Source organism: Myotis brandtii, unplaced genomic scaffold (genome assembly GCF_000412655.1).
Source record: "Myotis brandtii unplaced genomic scaffold, ASM41265v1 scaffold782, whole genome shotgun sequence".
In the NCBI taxonomy this organism is placed as follows: Eukaryota; Metazoa; Chordata; class Mammalia; order Chiroptera; family Vespertilionidae; genus Myotis; species Myotis brandtii.
In genome coordinates, this window is record NW_005371138.1 from 2,859,898 (window position 1) to 2,878,379 (window position 18,482).

General features: G+C 39.3%; 1 protein-coding gene across 1 annotated transcript in view; it reads left to right on the top strand.

Moving 5' to 3' along the window:
• The window catches only part of LOC102248312 (L-lactate dehydrogenase C chain), a 28,378-nt gene extending 11,043 nt beyond the window's left edge, over nt 1-17,335 (top strand). The window contains exons 5-8 of the mRNA XM_005883334.2: nt 7,291-7,464; nt 9,695-9,812; nt 14,449-14,572; nt 16,719-17,335. Of these exons, the coding sequence (XP_005883396.1) occupies nt 7,291-7,464; nt 9,695-9,812; nt 14,449-14,572; nt 16,719-16,883 (581 nt within the window). The 3' untranslated portion in view covers nt 16,884-17,335. The remainder of the gene's footprint in view (nt 1-7,290; nt 7,465-9,694; nt 9,813-14,448; nt 14,573-16,718) is intronic.
• The last annotated feature ends 1,147 nt before the right edge of the window (nt 17,336-18,482 follow it).

Here is an 18,482-nt window from a genome sequence, read left to right on the forward strand (position 1 = left end):
TCCCTACTGGGGATGTGCCCGCAACCAAGGTACATGCCCTTGACTGGAATCGAACCTGGGACCTTTCAGTCCACAGGCCAACGCTCTATCCACTGAGCCAAACCAGTTAGGGCTGGAGAGTTTTTTAAAAATCATGTATGGGGGTTAAATTTTATCAAATGCTTTTTTCTGCATCTATTGATCCTTTTATCATTATACTAGAAACCTGGTGCACGAATTCGTGCACGGGTAGGGTCCCTCGGCCTGGCCAGTGATCGAGGCCTATCAGGGGGGCTGGCCGGCTGGAGGGAGGGACTCCGGGAGGTTGGCTGGCTGGCCCCCCGATTGGGGCCTATGGGCAGAGCAGTTGGCAAGGGAAAAGGGGCTGCAGGAGGTTGGCTGTGGGAGCGCACTGACCACCAGGGGGCAGCTCCTGCATTGAGCGTCTGTCCTATGGTGGTCAGTGTGCATCATGGCGAATGGTCGACCCGTCATTCCAGGTCATTCTGTGGGGAGTGGGCCTGAGCCATCAGTCGGACATCCCCTGAGGGCTTCCGGACTGTGAGAGGGTGCAGGCTGAGATGCAGGACCCCCTCGAGTGCATAAATTTCGTGCACCGGGCCTCTAGTATTATGTAATGACAAAAGGGTTAATAGGTACAGAAAAAAACATTCAACAAAATTCAACACCCAATCATGATTTTACAAGTGAATCTCTCAGTAAACTATGTGTAGAAGGAAATTATTCTGATAAAAGATATTTGTGCAAAACCTATAGCTAGCATCATACTCAGTGGAGAAAGACTTGAAAGGTTTCTCCCTGCTAATAAGATCAGTAAGACAAAGATGTCATTTCACCACTTCCATTTAACATCATGCTGGAAGTTCTGGCCAGAGTCACTGAACAAAGATTTATCAGACAAATACTTTATTTATTTATTTTTAAATATTTTTTTTTTTTTTATTGATTTCAGTGAGGAAGGGAGAGGAAAAGAGAGATAGAAACATCAGAAATGAGAGAGAATCATTGATTGGCTGCCTCCTGCATACCCCACACTGTGGATAGAGCCTGCAACCTGGGCATGCATCCTTGACCGGAATTGAACCTGGGACCTTTTAGTCCACAGGTCGACACTATATCCACTGAGCCAAACCAGCTAGGGCTCAGACAAATACTTTAAATCAACTATTATGTTTAAAGAGCTAAAGCAAACCAAGCCTAAAGAAGTAAAGGAAATATGAGACTGATGTCTCACTACATATTGAATATTAATAAACAGAAATTTAAAAAAAAAGAAACTAAATAGAAATTCTGAAGTTGAAAGCTAAATGAAAATTCAGTATATAGGGTATAACATCAGATTGAAAAGGCAGAAGGAGGAGTCAGTAGACTTGAAGATAGGTTAGTTCAATGTTAGAGCTTTCTAAGTTTCTATTGATGCTTTTTTTCCTTTGGTGCAAACTACCTTATTTTGTTTCATGCCTCATAATTTTTGTTAAAAACTGAACATTAGCTGGGAGTTACCAGGGTCTGGCCTATAGAGAAACTTTCAGTCCCACCAACAACGCAGAGCAGGGTAACGATTATTTAAGAACCAGCTCTGGGCAGTTGACCTCCCCAAACCAGTTTTAAGTAGAGAAGCCGTATAGCCTCAGAGGCCAACCCCAAAACACTGCCACCCAGAGGCTGAGCCACAAACTGACTCTTAGGTGAACACAAATTAAGGCAGTCTGGATCACAAATACGGCCTGCTTTAAAATCAGGACTGTGATTTACAACACGGAGGAACAGTGTATCACAGGGAAATTCAACACTCTCCTAAATACCTGGCAGGACTAAGCAGATCCAAGCAACAGCAGCCTCCTGATCACCACACCCTCTGTCTGAGGAACAGCAGCTGTACGTGAAGCCTCCCCCCACCAGCCAGAAGAGCCACCACAGCTGTGAACAACACCCACCAGAGGAGCTGCTGCCAACTGAGGAGCAGCTGCTACCGCAACCACCCAAGGAGCAACCACAGCCCAAGGAGCCACTGCCACCCAGGGAGCAGCCACTGAACGACTCAACATCTAGATATGTCAGTGAGATCAAACATGGGTAGGCAAAGAAACCCCCAAAGGAAAGAAAAGGAGGACTCGCCAGAAAAGCAGCTAAGTGAGACAGAGGCATGCAACATGACAGAAAAAGAATTCAGAATAAGGGTCCTAGCGTGCATAAACCGGATGGAGGAAAAAATCAACTACTTATGCAAGAAGCAAGAAGAAACAGATGAAAAAATCAATAACTTATGCAAGACCCAAGAAGAAATGAAGAGCGATATAGCTGCAATAAAAAACACCATTGAAAGCATCAACAGTAGACTAGGAGAAGCGGAGGACCGAATTAGTGAATTAGAAGACAAGGAAGCAAAACACACCCAAACTGTACTGCAATTGGAGAAAAAAATTAAAAGACAGGAGGAGAGCCTAAGGGAGCTTTGGGACAACATGAAACGAAACAACATACGAATAATAGGGGTGCCAGAACAACAGAAAGATGAACAAGGATTAGAAAACCTACTCGAAGAAATAATATCAGAAAACTTCCCTGAGGTGGGGAAGAAAAAAGTCACACAAGCACAGAGAGTCCCAAACAAGGTGAACCCGAAAAGACCCACACCAAGACACATCATAATTACCATGGCAAATGTTCAGGACAAAGAGAGAATCTTACAGGCTGCAAGAGAGAGACGGAAAGTTACATACAAGGGATCTCCCATTAGATTATCAAATGATTTCTCAACAGAAACACATCAGGCCAGAAAAGAATGGACAGAAATTTACAAAGTGATGCAAAGCAAAGGACTGAACCCAAGAATACTCTATCCAGCAAGGCTATCATTCAAAATTGAAGGGGAAATAAGAAGCTTCACAGACAAAAAAAGGCTAAGGGAGTTTATCACCACCAAGCCAGCAATGCAAGAAATGCTAAAGGGACTGGTGTAAAAAGAAGGAATAAAAAGCTCAGAAAGAAAACAGCCACACAAAAAAAGAAATGGCTACAAACAAGTACCTTTCAATAATAACTTTAAACGTAAACGGACTAAATGCTCCAACCAAAAGACATCGAGTGGCTGAATGGATAAAAAAACATGACCCATACATCTGCTGTCTACAAGAGACCCACCTCATTAGAAGGGACTCACACAGACTGAAAGTGAAGGGATGGAAAAATATCTTTCAGGCAAATGGAAAGGAAAAGAAAGCTGGGGTAGCAATACTTATATCAGACAAAATAGACCTCAAAGTGAAGGCCATAACAAGAGATAAGGAAGGCCACTTCATAATACTAAAGGGATCAATACAACAAGAAGATATAACCCTGGTAAACATATATGCACCCAATGCAGGAGCACCCAAATACATAAAAAAACTCCTGGAAGATATCAAAGGAGAGATCGACAACAATACAATCATAGTAGGGGACTTTAATACACCACTGACATCACTGGATAAGTCCTCTAGACAAACAATCAGCAAAGAAACAGCAATCCTAAATGACTCACTAGATCAGATGGACTTAATAGACATCTTCAGAACACTTCACCCAAAGCCGCGGAATATACATTCCACTCAAGTGCTCATGGGACAGATTCAAAAATAGACCACATATTGGGTCACAAGCAAAGTCTCCCCAAATTCAAGAAGATTGAAATCATAAAAAGCATCTTCTCAGACCACGATGGCATAATATTAGAAATAAACTACAATAAAAACAACCCAAAATACTCAAACACTTGGAAGCTGAATAGCATGTTATTAAATATTGATTGGGTTACCAATGAGATCAAAGAAGAAATTAAAAACATCCTGGAAACTAATGACAATGAAAACACAACAATCCAAAACCTATGGGACACAATGAAAGCAGTCCTGAGAGGGAAGTTTATAGCTCTACAGGCCTATCTCAAAAAACAAGAAAAAATGGTAGTAAATCATCTAACTCTTCAACTCAAAGAATTAGAAAGAGAGCAACAAGAAAACCCCAGAGTGAGCAGAAGGAAGGAGATAATAAAGATTAGAGCAGAAATAAATGACATAGAGACCAAAAAAACAATACAGAAAATCAATGAAACCAAGAGCTGGTTCTTTGAAAGGATAAACAAGATTGACAAACCTCTAGCCAGGCTCACCAAGAAGCAAAGAGAGAGGACCCAAATAAACAAAATCAGAAATGATAGAGGCAAAATAACAACAGACCCCACAAAAATACAAATGATTGTTAAAAAATACTATGGACAGCTCTACTCCAACAAACTAGACAACCTGGAGGAAATGGACAAATTCCTAGAAAAATACAACATTCCAGCACTCAATCAGGAAGAATCTAAAAATCTCAATAGGCCAATAACTATGGAAGAAATTGAAGCAGTCATCAAAAAGCTTCCAGCAAACAAAAGCCCAGGACCAGACGGCTTCACAGGGGAGTTTTACCAAACATTCAAGGAAGAACTAAAACCTATCCTCCTCAGACTACTACAAAAAATTCAAGAGGAAGGAACACTTCCAAGCTCATTCTATGAAGCCAGCATCACCCTAATACCAAAACCAGGTAAAGACAACACAATGAAAGAGAATTACAGGCCAATATCCCTCATGAACATAGATGCCAAAATCCTCAACAAAATCTTAGCAAATCGGATCCAGCAGTACATCAGAAAGATCATACACCATGACCAAGTAGGATTTATTCCAGGGATGCAAGGATGGTACAATATCCGCAAATCAATAAACGTGATACATCACATAAACAAATTGAAAGAAAAAAACCACATGGTCATATCAATTGATGCAGAAAAAGCATTTGACAAAATCCAACACCCATTTTTGATAAAAACTCTCAGCAAGGTGGGAGTAGAAGGATCATACCTCAACATAATAAAAGCCATATATGACAGGCCCACAGCCAACATCATACTCAATGGACAAAAACTAACACCATTTCCCCTAAGAACAGGAACAAGACAGGGATGCCCACTCTCACCACTCCTGTTCAACATAGTACTGGAAGTATTAGCCATTGCAATTAGGCAAGAAGAAGAAATAAAAGGCATCCAAATTGGAAAAGAGGAAGTAAAACTGTCCTTATTTGCAGATGACATGATATTATACATACAAAACCCTAGAGACTCCATCAAAAAGCTACTAGACTTAATACATGAATTTGGCAATGTAGCAGGATACAAAATTAACCCCAAGAAATCTGAGGCATTTCTATACACCAATAGTGAACTTTCAGAAAGAGAGATTATAAAAACAATCCCATTTACCATCGCACCAAAAAAATTAAGATACCTAGGAATAAACTTAACTAAAGAGGTAAAAGACCTCTACTCAGAAAACTACAGGACGTTAAAAAAAGAGATAGAGGAAGACATAAACAGATGGAAGAACATACCGTGTTCATGGATTGGTAGAATCAACATCATTAAAATGTCCATACTACCCAAAGCAATCTATAAATTCAACGCACTTCCCATTAAAATACCAACGGCATACTTCACAGATCTAGAACGAACTCTCCAAAAATTCATCTGGAATAAAAAAAGACCCCGAATAGCTGCAGCAATCCTGAGAAAGAAGAAAATAGGTGGGATCTCAATACCAGATATCAAGATGTATTACAAAGCCACTGTTCTCAAAACTGCCTGGTACTGGCACAAGAACAGGCATATAGATCAATGGAATAGAATAGAGAACCCAGAAATCGGCCCGAACCAATATGCTCAATTAATATTTGACAAAGGAGGAAAGAACATTCAATGGAGCCAAGATAGTCTCTTCAATAAGTGGTGTTGGGAAAATTGGACAGATATATGCAAGAAAATGAAACTAGACCACCAACTTACACCATACACAAAAATAAACTCAAAATGGATAAAGGACTTAAATGTACGACAGGAAACCATAAAAATTCTAGAAGAATCCAAAGGCAACAAAATCTCAGACATATGCCAAAGCAATTTCTTCACTGATACAGCTCCTAGGGCAGTTGAAACTAAAGAGAAAATGAACAAATGGGACTACATCAAAATAAAAAGCTTCTGCACAGCAAAAGAAACCATCAACAAAACAACAAGAAAACCCACTGCGTGGGAAAACATATTTGCCAATGTCATATCTGATAAGGGCCTAATCTCCAAAATTTATAGGGAACTCATACAACTTAACAAAAGGAAGATAAACAATCCAATCAAAAAATGGGCAAAGGACCTAAATAGACACCTTTCAAAAGAGGACATTCAGAAAGCCAAGAGACATATGAAAACATGCTCAAAGTCACTAATCATCCGAGAGATGCAAATCAAAACAACAATGAGGTACCATCTCACACCTGTCAGAATGGCTATCATCAACAAATCAACAAACGACAAGTGCTGGAGAGGATGTGGAGAAAAAGGAACACTTGTGCACTGCTGGTGGGAATGCAGACTGGTGCAGCCACTATGGAAGACAGTATGGAGTTTCCTCAAAAAACTGGAAATGGAACTCCCATTTGACCCTGTGATCCCAGAACATTAAAAAAATGATAGTATGAAAACTGTATAAATCAAATTCTTCTCTCCTAGGTATTTTTGTTGTTGACGCTTGTTGCAGCTGCCTTTTGTTTATTTCATGACTTTTGTGCACTCATTCTGCAAGTCTGTATTCTTTGTTGTGCGTGGCCACAGACATCTTTTATCTCTTTGTTTAGTGATCAGCTAAAGATTGAACGGAACTTTTAAAAAATGGAATCAAAAAGTATTTCCCAGTCTTTGCTGTAGGCCTCTGTGTGCATGTTGGAGCATGCCTTCAACACTCAGCCAGTTTTACAGCTGTGCCCTTCACTTCCTGCTTGTGCGGAGCCTCAAGGTCATACAGAGCTTAAGCTTAGGATCTTCTCATGTTTTTCCTGAGCATGCACACACTGGCACACTGCCCTGGGTATGCATGTGACTTTTGTCTAGGTAGAAAATGTTGGTAGCTTCGATGAGGCTTTGGTGATAGAGAGGAAAAATCTAGGCAGCCTTGAGGTAGAATTAACTAACTATAAAATATACAGATAGGCACATATATTATCTTAAAAGAGAATTTAAAAAATTCTAATAGTGAATAATTTAACCTCTTAAAACCTACATGAGAGATTATCAATATTTCCTTGTTGAATTGCTTTGCTTCAAACTTTGTAATAAATTTATATTTGACTAAGACATTTGATCTGTCTATTCAGAAAAGCAAACTGTAAAAGGAAGTTACTATAAATCTTTTTGTAACAAGCAATTTTTCTTCCTAGTGGATATTTTGACATATGTGGTCTGGAAGCTAAGTGGCTTACCTGCCACTCGTATAATTGGAAGTGGTTGTAATCTAGACTCTGCCCGTTTCCGTTACCTGATTGGAGAGAAGTTGGGTGTCCATCCCACTAGCTGCCACGGTTGGATTATTGGAGAACATGGTGATTCTAGTGGTAAGTATAAACCCATTTTCATTATGTAATCACACTTATCTATAATGATGCTTTATTTTCTTTAAAGTCTATTTTTTGTGATATTAATATAGCTGTGTAACTTTTGTTTTATTGGTATTTTCCTGGTGTACACTATCTTTTTTGATTTCTTTATTTTCAGCTTTTTGCATCATGGATTTAGTTACCACTCATTAAATTGTGCATAGAGCATATAACTATTTTAAAAGTCAGTGAATGTTTCTCTTATCTGGAGCACTTTCATTTATTGTTATTTTTTAAACATTACAAAGGTACAATACTGGTTTTTAGTATATTCACCGAGTTGTGCAGTCATGACCACAATCTAGTTATAGAACATTTTCATCACCCCAGAAAGAAACTTGCTCCTGAACTCACTCCCCCAGCCCCACGCAAACACTAATTTACTTTCTGACTCTGTAGCTTTGTTTATTCCAGACTTTTCATTTAAATAAATTTATATAATTTGTGTTTAAACTGTTACTTAGGCCATACCAATCTTTTTCTTTTCTGAACTTAAACATTTAAGCTCTGCAGCACAATTAGAACTTTATACTTCTTACAGTGTTCTCTAATTGTATCATGTTTGAATCTTCTTTCCACAGTGGCAGTAAACCCATTAAGAATAAGGACCATTGATTCAGTTATTTATTTGTTTAGTCAAAACATTTAATAAGTCCTTCTTGTCTGTTGTGTTTTTTAAAAAAAATATATTTTATTGATTTTTTACAGAGAGGGAGGGAGAGGGATAGAGAGCTAGAAACATCGATGAGAGAGAAACATCGATCAGCCGCCTCCTGCGCACCTCCTACTGGGGATGTGCCCGCAACCAAGGTACATGCCCTTGACCTGAATCGAACCTGGGACCTTTCAGTCTGCAGGCCGACGCTCTGTCCACTGAGCCAAACCGGTTAGGGCTTGTCTGTTGTTGTTGTTTTTACTCCAAATGTCATCCTATATAATAAAAGCCTAATATGCTAAGTGTCCAACTGTTTGTTCTACCGTTCAACCAGTCGCTGTGATGCGCACTGACCACCAGGGGGCAGACGCTCCGACCGGTAGGTTAGCTTGCTGCTGGGGTCCGACTGAACGGGATTGGGTGAGACAGGCCGACACGCTCTGGAGCCCTCCCACGGTCCTTCACCAGCCCCAATCATGCACTGGTGGGGACCCTCAGCCAGGCCTGCAGGGATCAGGCCGAAACTGGTTCTCCAACATCCCCGGAGGGGTCCCGGATTGTGAGAGGGTGCAGTATTATAACAAATACGTTTGATTTGACTTAGACAAATACTTAATTTGACCTATTGGTTTGTGTTACTGTACTAATTCAGCTCTTCCTCCTGGAAGTCATTAAAAATAAAATTTCCTAGTTATGTTTTTATTTCTCACTTTTAATATTACATTATTTTATTTGAAAACGAAGCAGTGTATTTTTAAAAATATATATTTTTATTTATTTTTAAATTGATTTTTAGAGAGACAGGAAGAGAGAGGCAGATAGAGATAGAAACATCAATTAGCTGCCTCCTGCATGCCTCCTACCGGGGACCAAGCCTGCAACTGGGGAGTGTGCCCTGACGGGAATCGAACCAGCAACCTCTTGATGCATAGGTTGATGCTCAACCACTGAGCCACACTGGTTGGGCAACATTTTTTATTTATTGACTTGAGAGAGAGACAGAGAGACATATTAGATCGAGAGATTTGTTGTCCCACTTATTTATGCATTCTTTTGTTGATTCTTATATTTGGCCTGACTGGGGATTAAACCTACAACCTTGGTATATCAGGATGATGCTCTAACTATGCTATTTGGCCAGGTTAGCTTCACCTCATTCTTTAATTGGATATGAGATTCTAGATTGACAGTAGTTCCCCCTCAGCTCTTTGTTACTGTTGAGAAGTTTGGTGTTAATTTGTTGCTCTTTTCCTGTTTTGCTTGTAATATTTTATCTTTTTAACCATCCTTTTCTTTGTGGATTCTGTACTTGTACCTTGCTTTAAAATACCTCCTATGTCACATAGTTATAAATAAATTCTACTACATATTTTTCTAACGCATAATTTTATTTTTTACATTTCCCTTTTTGGCCATTTGAAACTTATTTTTATTATATGGTATAAGGTAGTAATCTAAGTTTATAAAAAATTACTAAAACAACTGAAGCAGTGCTAGGAAGAAGAGTTCATTCTGAGATACATTTCTTTTTAGTGCCCTTATGGAGTGGGGTGAATGTCGCTGGTGTTGCTCTGAAGACTCTAAACCCTAACTTAGGAACTGATTCAGACAAGGACCAATGGAAAAATATCCATAGAGAAGTTGTTCAGAGGTAAAGTACTCACTAAGTTTCTTAAAGCATTAATAATCAGTAGTAAGAACAAATGTCACAGAAAAAAATATAGTTGATCTTTGAGTTTTGTGTGGTAAATGATTCTAATCTTATGCAAATCCTTGAATTCAGACTTATATTACCCATTGCTTTATTTGGGGGCATTTTCACAAAGCAAATATGCATTACAAGAACTCATATGTGTTTGAGGGTAATTTAGCAAGTAATTATGAGCACTTTGGAACCAGCTTTCCTAGATTTGAAACCTGACTTCACCATTTATTAAGTAGTGTGATATTGCCAAGTTATTTAAAATTTCAGAAGCTCAGTTTCCAAGTTTTTAAAATGGGGATAATAATAGAGCTCACTTTAGAGGGCTGTTATGAAGAGTAAATGAGTTAATACACATAAAATGCTTAGAATAGCACCTAGAACTTGGATTCATCAAATGACTTGATGAAAAAAACAACACAAAGCCGATGCAGATGATCAGAAGTCAACTGGGTGTATTTATAAATGAAGTGTCTGACTCTGTAAATCAGCTCTAACAGCCCACATGATTCCCTTTATGCTTTAGCCAAGTCACATATTAGTAAAAGTTACACAATCTAAAAATCACTTCTGGATATTCTAAACTGGAATATTAAATTTATAAAAGCTCAAGTGTAATGTATATTTAGGATGTCAACTCTACAAAAATGTATAATAATTAGGGCAGAGACTAAAAAGGTACACAATATAGCAACAGTGATTATGGGCAAGTTTTTATTTTTTAAATGCCTTTTAGTTTAAAAAAATAATTTTCTGATCATAAAATCACATGATCACCTTAATCCATACAGAGTTTCAATTGGGAAGATGACAAAGTTCTGGATAAGATGGTGGTAATAGTTATACAACAGTGTTTATGTACTTAACTAGTAGCCCATCGTGCGATATCATGTGCAGTAGACCACCCACCACTTACACGGGAGTCTGCGGGAACCGCAGGGAGCCGCACTGCTTCCATGGGAGCCGCATACATTCCGCGGGAGGTGGGAGGGAGCCGTGCTGCTTCCGCGGGAGGCAGGCCCGCCATCTCCTCTCTGGGCCTGCCCTCGGCCGCGGAGGCTGCAGGCCGGCCCCCTGTCCCTGTCTGTGTCCACTCCGGCTCCAGGGGGCCGGCCTGAGCCGGGCACAGCGACAAAGCAAGAATTCTGCCAGGCTGCTCATGCTGCCCGCTCTCAGTGGCCGCCCCCGCTTCCCCGGGACTGGGGGACTCTGGTGGGGCTGAGAGGACTGGGCACCACCATCTTTGTCATGGAGTGACAGTTAATTTGCATATTACCCTTTTATTAGATAGCATACCAATGAACTGTATACTCAAAATGGTTAAAATGGCCAATTTTACCACTGTTTAAAAAAGAAAATAAAGTACATGGCTATACATAGTGTTTTGAAGTTCAGACTGTCAAGTTAATGAAGCATAATAAGCTTTAACCTAGCATTAAGTTTATCAAGCTTGGTGAAAGGACACTGGACAAAAAACACAGTATAGAGCAGTGATGGTGAACCTTTTGAGCTCGGCATGTCAGCATTTTGAAAAAACCTAACTTAACTCTGGTGCCATGTCACATATAGAAATTTTTTGATATTTGCAACCATAGTAAAACAAAGACTTATATTTTTGATATTTATTTTATATATTTAAATGCCATTTAACAAAGAAAAATCAACCAAAAAAATGAGTTCGCGTGTCACCTCTGACACGCGTGTCATAGGTTCGCCTTCACTGGTATAGAGTATTAGCATTTTAAGGAGGTATTACAAGTGCTCAGGTGTAGCTTTCAGGCCACATCACTATCTTGTATGTTTTAAGTACCAAATACTATAACATGTTACAGATCAGTACTTGTTCCAATTAGTCCTCTTCAACAATGCAGTGGCCAAAATGGAATTATTTGCCTTTTAGTCATTTAGCAGAGGATCTATAATTATAAAAAAAAATCATCAGAGTACTGCTAGTATTTATCTAAAAAATGATTCAACTCTTTTATAATCTTTGATTTTCCAGTACCTAACCAATAATTGCAGAGGAGTGACATCAGGATTTAATAAGATGTCCTTCCAGGTTCCCAATAGATCATGTAATTTAGAACATGGATCAGTTGTCTTAAAATATCAGCCTTAGAACTGCTTGTTCTCTTTGCTCCTTTTAGCTTTCCTTTTATACCAAAAATTTTATTTTCATTAGGATGGTTAATAACAAGTAAAAGATTATGTTTTTAGCCATTTTTTCTCAATCCTCTTTCTCAAGCCATTTTTTGTTAATCCTACCTGGAGGATATTTTTCCATTGATTTTTAGAGAGAATGGAAGAGGGGCAAGAGACAGACAGAGAAATCTTGATGTGAGAGAGACACATGGATTGGTTGCCTCCTGCATGTACCCTGACCAGGACTGGGGATCAAGCCTGCAACTGAGGTACATGCCCTTGACTGGGAATCGAACCCGTGACCTTTTAGTCTGAGGGCTGATGCTCTAACCACTGAGCAAAACCGACTAGGGCTCTCAAAGCGATTTTGTTAATTCCTGAGAGGATAGATCTGTCATCCAGATTCCACTGGTAAGATTTGTCCCCAGTTATCTATGCAGAGCTTTCTACTTATATACCATCAATTACTTTTTAGGCATAATCTTCCTCCCTTTCTTTTTACTTACCCCACAGATGCTTGGTCTGAAAGCTAATCCTAATTTGACACCAATTAAGAGTCTGAAAGCTAATTCTAATTTGACACCAATTAAGAGTCTGAAAGCTAATTCTAATTTGACAATAATGTGCATGAATTCTAATAGTACCCCTGGTTCTGGATTGACAGTCAAATCCCAGCACACCACAATGAGTACAGTCCAACTGTTATGTGCTGAGATGTTCCATTTACACATCAGTCTTATATTTTGCAGCCAAGTATGTTATGTGCAGTCCTGGTGCCTTGAAATTATGTGTAGGTGGTTGTTAGATAACCTGATAGGAATAACGATGCTGTACATTCTGTGTTTCCTATTGTATATTCTTTTCTCAAAACTAAGTAAACTCAGTGCTATCTTAAAACCTCCTTGTCTTTTGAGTCAATCCAAACCTGAGACCACTGTTGGTGGCAGTACAAAAATATAATACATATATACTGTAGACAACAAGAATATTCAGGAAAGCATAAAGAAAATAATAGCAGCCCAGCTGGCGTGGCTCAATGGTTGAGCATTGACCTATGAACCAAGAGGTCACAGTTCAATTCCTAGTCAGGGCACATGCCCAGGTTGTAGGCTTGGTCCCCAGTGTGGGCCTGCAGGAGGCAGCAGCCAAGTGATTCTTTCTCATCATTGATGTTTCTATCTCTTTCTCCCTCTCCTTTCCTCTCTGAATTTAATGAATTTTTTTTTAAAAGAAAATAATAGCACCTGTAAGCCTGTCACTAAAAAATAATCACTATTAATAACTTGGTGGATTGATACTGTTCTAAAGTTTCTATAAAAATGTGTTATGTTCTCTCCTGGCTGGTGTTTCTCAGTGGCTAGAGCATCAGCCTGCGAACTGAAGGGTTGTGGGTTTGATTCCTGGTCAAGGGCACATACCTGGATTTTGGGTTTATTTCCAGCCATGATCACGGCATGTGGGAGGCAACCAATTGATGTGTCTCTCTCACATCAATGTTTCTCTCTCCCCATCTCCCTTGGTCCCTTCTACTCTCTCTCAATGGAAAAAAATATCCTCCGGTGAGGATTAACAACAAAATAAAAGTATTGTGTATTTTACAAGTTTGAGATGAGAAATTACATAGTGTTTAGGACTGTGTTATTTTCTTTTGAAAATGTATCATGGCCCAGCCAGTATGGCTCAGGGGTTGAGTGTCAACCTATGAACCAGGATGTCACAGTTCGATTCCCTGTCAGGGCATATACCCAGGTTGCAGGCTTGATCCCCAGTGTGGGACATGCAGGAGGCAGCTGATCAATGATTCTGTCTCATCATTGGTGTTTCTCTTTCTCTCCCTCTCCCTTCCTCTCTGAAATAAAGAAAAATAAAGAAAACGTATCAACATTTTCCCAAATTTCCATATATTACTGGTTTAATGATATATTCTTAGGAAAAATATGTGCACATGGCTTAAATTGTATACATTGCACCCCAGTAACAATTTTTAGTGGCTAGCAAGATATATATGCTAACTTTCAAGGTGAACAGATTCTATGTTTGGATATTTAAGCAATAATGTAAAATACACAATATAACATACAGATCATATATTGTAGAATTGTATACCTAAAACCTATGTATTTTTTTAACCAGTGTCACCCCAATAAGTTCAATAAAAAAGTTAAAAAAGCAATAATACAAAAAGTTTAAAACTAATTTTCATCTTGAATGGCATATATGCTTCAATATTCTGCCTTTATGATAAAAGGATGGTGAATTATTAAAGTGATAATGAAGTCTATGAGCGTAGTATTAAAACTTGTATTATTTATAACTGGTTTCTAGAAAATTTTAATGGAGTGGCATTGATATGTAGGTTGCTTCAGAATGGATGCTTGCAATATATTCTTTTCTCTAAGTTGACTTCTCATTCATTTGCTTTTCTTACTTTCTACAACTGTAGTGCCTATGAGATTATTAAGCTGAAGGGGTACACCTCTTGGGCTATTGGCCTATCTGTGACAAATCTGGTAGAATCCATTTTGAAAAATCTTAGGAGAGTGCATTCAGTTTCGACTATGGTTAAGGTAGGCTTAAATTGATCTTTATTATCATTAATGTTTGTTGAGTCCTTACTATGTGCCAGGCATACACAAGGTGTTGAGGATATAATGGTGAACAAAAAAGACAGAGATCCTGCCCTTATAGAAGTTAATGAAAAATGGACTTAATAAAACAATTACAAAAGAAAATACCTAATAATAAATTATACTAAGTGCTATAATGAAAAACTAAAAAGTGCTAAGAGTACACAAGAAGAGAATTTAACTACTCTGGGAAGGGGCATGGGTGGTCGTTAGGGAAGTCTTCCCAAAGAAGTAAAATGACCTAATCCAAGTAATGAGTAGGAATTAATTTGGAAGGCTGGATTAATATTCCAAGCAGAGGGAACACATGTGCAAGAGGATCTGAGGTAGATATAAGCAGAGAACACTTGAGGATCTGAAAAAAAGGGTCATCTGTTGAAATGCAGAGAGCAAAGGGAGTAATGGGAAGTGCACGGTGAAGGGAAAAGCAAGCAGAGTCAGGCCACCAAAAGGAAGAGGGTAGGCTGAGGGGGTGGCAGCAGGTCATGGTCATCACACAGGGCCAGGCTAGGCCCCAGGGGTCTAGGACCTTGTTTTCAGCCCAGAGTGGAGTGAATGTGAATACAGCCTAGAAAGGGGCCCTCAGAGAAAGACGTGTGGTTGGTCTGATGGAGCTCATGAGGTTGAATATAAAGTGGCTACCAAAATGAGGAAGCTGGACTTTAGTGGAGGAGGCGGCCAGAGAATCCCTCTGTGGGTGACTAGAGCAAGACAGGAACAAGGTGTATACCCTGAGCTCCTGAGGAGAGCCCAGAAATGGTGAGAGGGAAGCTTGGTTGAGTAGTGCCTGTGGGCTTTGAGCTATTGTGGGAAACTGGGAGGCACCACTCTAGAATCAAGGGACTTTGCCCTTCTCTGAATGCTAGTTCCTGGTAACTGTTTATAATCAGACCTGGAGGAATAACAAGACCTTTCCGTCACCTCCTCCAACCCTAGACTCAACCCCAAGGGTGGGGTAGGAAAGAGTAATGAGTGATGAGAGACAGGGAGGTCTGAGGGGTCTACTGGGTCTTCTTATCTTCCAGGGATAGTAGGGAGAGGCAGAGGCTAGTTTATGAGAATGCAAGCATTGTGTGAGTTGTGCAGGGCTGTTTTTTGAATATATTTTTATTGATTTCAGAGAGGAAAGGAGAGGGAGAGAGATAGAAACATCAATGATGAGAGAGAATCATTGATCGGTTGCCTCCTGCATGCCCCACAATGGGATTGAGCCTGCAACCCGGGCATGTTCCCTGACCAGGAATTGAACCGTGACCTCCCGGTTCATAGGTCGATGCTCAACCACTGAGCCATGCGGACCAGGCAATTTGTGCAGGTTTTAATAGACTTTCTGGCAGCTGCTTCTGTGGCCTTGGATTCAGCTGCTGGAGTGGAGGGAATATTAGGGCTGGAGACCAATGTTTCAATAGGCCCAAGATAGGGCAGTGGTCATGACTGCACCTGTGCCATGGGCCCTGTACATCATGGGAGGTTCAGGGTATCAGTCAGGTTGGGGCAGTGGGTAGAGGTATCCTGGAAGGTAGGAGTATATTCCATTGGCAACTGGTGGGTGCCCTACTAGGCATGAGAGGGTACCCATACCCATAGGTTCCATTGGAGGCTCACTTCTGGAGACTTGAGATTCCATCTGTGGCATCTTTTGTCCAAACTCAGTGGCACACCATAGTGTAAAAGTCAATTTATACAAAACAGAGCCTTCTCAGCCACTTTCTGCTTCAGAATTCACTGTTCTCTTGATGTATCTCAAACATAGGCTGCTTGATTGTACAGTTCTCTATCAGATGAAATGACATTATGAACGACTGCATGGAACCCTTACCCTTAGATAGAAGGATGACCCGGTAGGGGGTAAAGTAAACAGTGCCTTTCTTGGTCCCTTTGAGGCCTCTGGCACGATATTCATGTTACTGAACACAAGTTCCACATGGTCATAGGACATTAGGATGCTCTTGGTATTGTCAGTGATCACTTAACCACCCGCTGAGAATTCTTGTTGTGCTCCATACTCTTATTCTTAAGAAGCTCTCTAGCACAGCTGCTTTTCCATATCAGGTTAACTGAACAGTAATCTAATTTTGCCTTTTAGGGCTTATATGGAATAAAAGAAGAAATCTTTCTCAGTGTCCCTTGTATCTTGGGACAAAGTGGTATCTCAGATATTGTGAAAGTTAACTTGAATTCTGAGGAGGAGGACCTTTTTAAGAAGAGTGCAAACACACTTTGGAATATCCAAAAAGACCTGGTATTTTAAAGCCTTTTAATGTTCCACTGTTTTATAGAACAGAAGATAACAAACTGTGTATTTTACATTTTGAAAGTATTTTCATCTGATATGAAAAATATAAGAAGGCATCGGAGACCTATAGCATACTCCAGCCTCTCAAGGGTAGAAAAAGGAAGTGGTAAAGAAATTTATCCTCTTTTATGAATCTCGCATTGCTCTATTCTAAGATACCCAACTTGTACAAATGTAAGAGTGGCCTTTGGGTTTAATAAAATATATATAACAATCCATTATAATATAGAACTTAAGATTTTTTTCACAAAACAAGCACTTTTTCTAGTATTGAAATTTTATCTTGTGCTTTCTTCCCTTAGGGAAACAGCATATTCACTTTATATTGCTTCATGTGTCTATGTATAATTTTTACTGAGTGCTTATTTTTAAGACCATGTATTTCAGAAGGAAAATAGAAATATACCTTTTTGGTGTAAAAAAATTTAAATATCTTCAACCCTGCAAGTATAATACCAATTAATCTAAATTCAAATTGTGGATTTGGTGTCTTTGTTGAAATACTACACAGGGAGCTTAGACCATCACATTAGATATAAGTGAAAATTAAGCATTGTGGAAAATAAATATAAGGAAATTTGTCTTGGTTTGTGTGATTAACTGAAACTAATGTGAAACATGGAACCTCTGATTTCCAACTTTCAATTTGGAAATCGATTACATTTCTTTCCAATTTGTTCAGCAAATTACTATTATTCTTGCTGTGTTATGATAAGTCAATATGACATGATTTCTGCCCTCAAGTATCTTACAGTGAGTATTTAAGGTACATCAACTAATTAATTATTAATGAATGCTTTATAAAAGTCAATTGATAGCTCCCTCTTTGTGTCCAATCTAGGAGTGAATGTTCTTCTTTTGATTTATATATACAGATATATGTATATATGTATATGTGTATATACATATAATATGTAACATATATATTTCCTTTACTCCACAAAGAATTAAGGCAGCTGTAGGAAATACCAATGAAACAAAAGCTAAGAAATCAGGACCAAGGTGATTTACAAATTAGACTAGAGCAGTGGGAAAAGTTAGAAGGCAGCTGTGCCGGCCCTGAGGACTTGCATGGCTCTAGTGCAGGTATACCTATTTGCAAAGAGAGTCACAGTTCACCCTGTTAGTCTTGCTACTGTAATAGCTTTCATTCTAGTCATCTACTACTAAACATGATTCGTTCCCTATTATTTTGTTTTTTAATTTTTTATTGATTTCAGAGAGGGAGAAAGAGAAACATCAGTGAGAGAATTATTGATCGGCTGCCTCTTGCACACCCCCTATTGGGGATTGACCCTGCAACCCCAGGCATGTGCTCTTGACAGGAACTGGACCCAGGTCCCTTTAGTCCACAGGCCGCCACTCTACCGCTAAGGCTATTTTGTTGTTTTTTAAACACACACACACACACACACACACACACACACACACACACACACACACTCTCTCTCTCTCTCTCTCTCTCTCTCACACATACTTCCCATGAATACACAAAATATAGTAATGAGTTTAGGTAGGATCGAGGGAAAGGGGAATCTTCTGTGGATTTTGCCT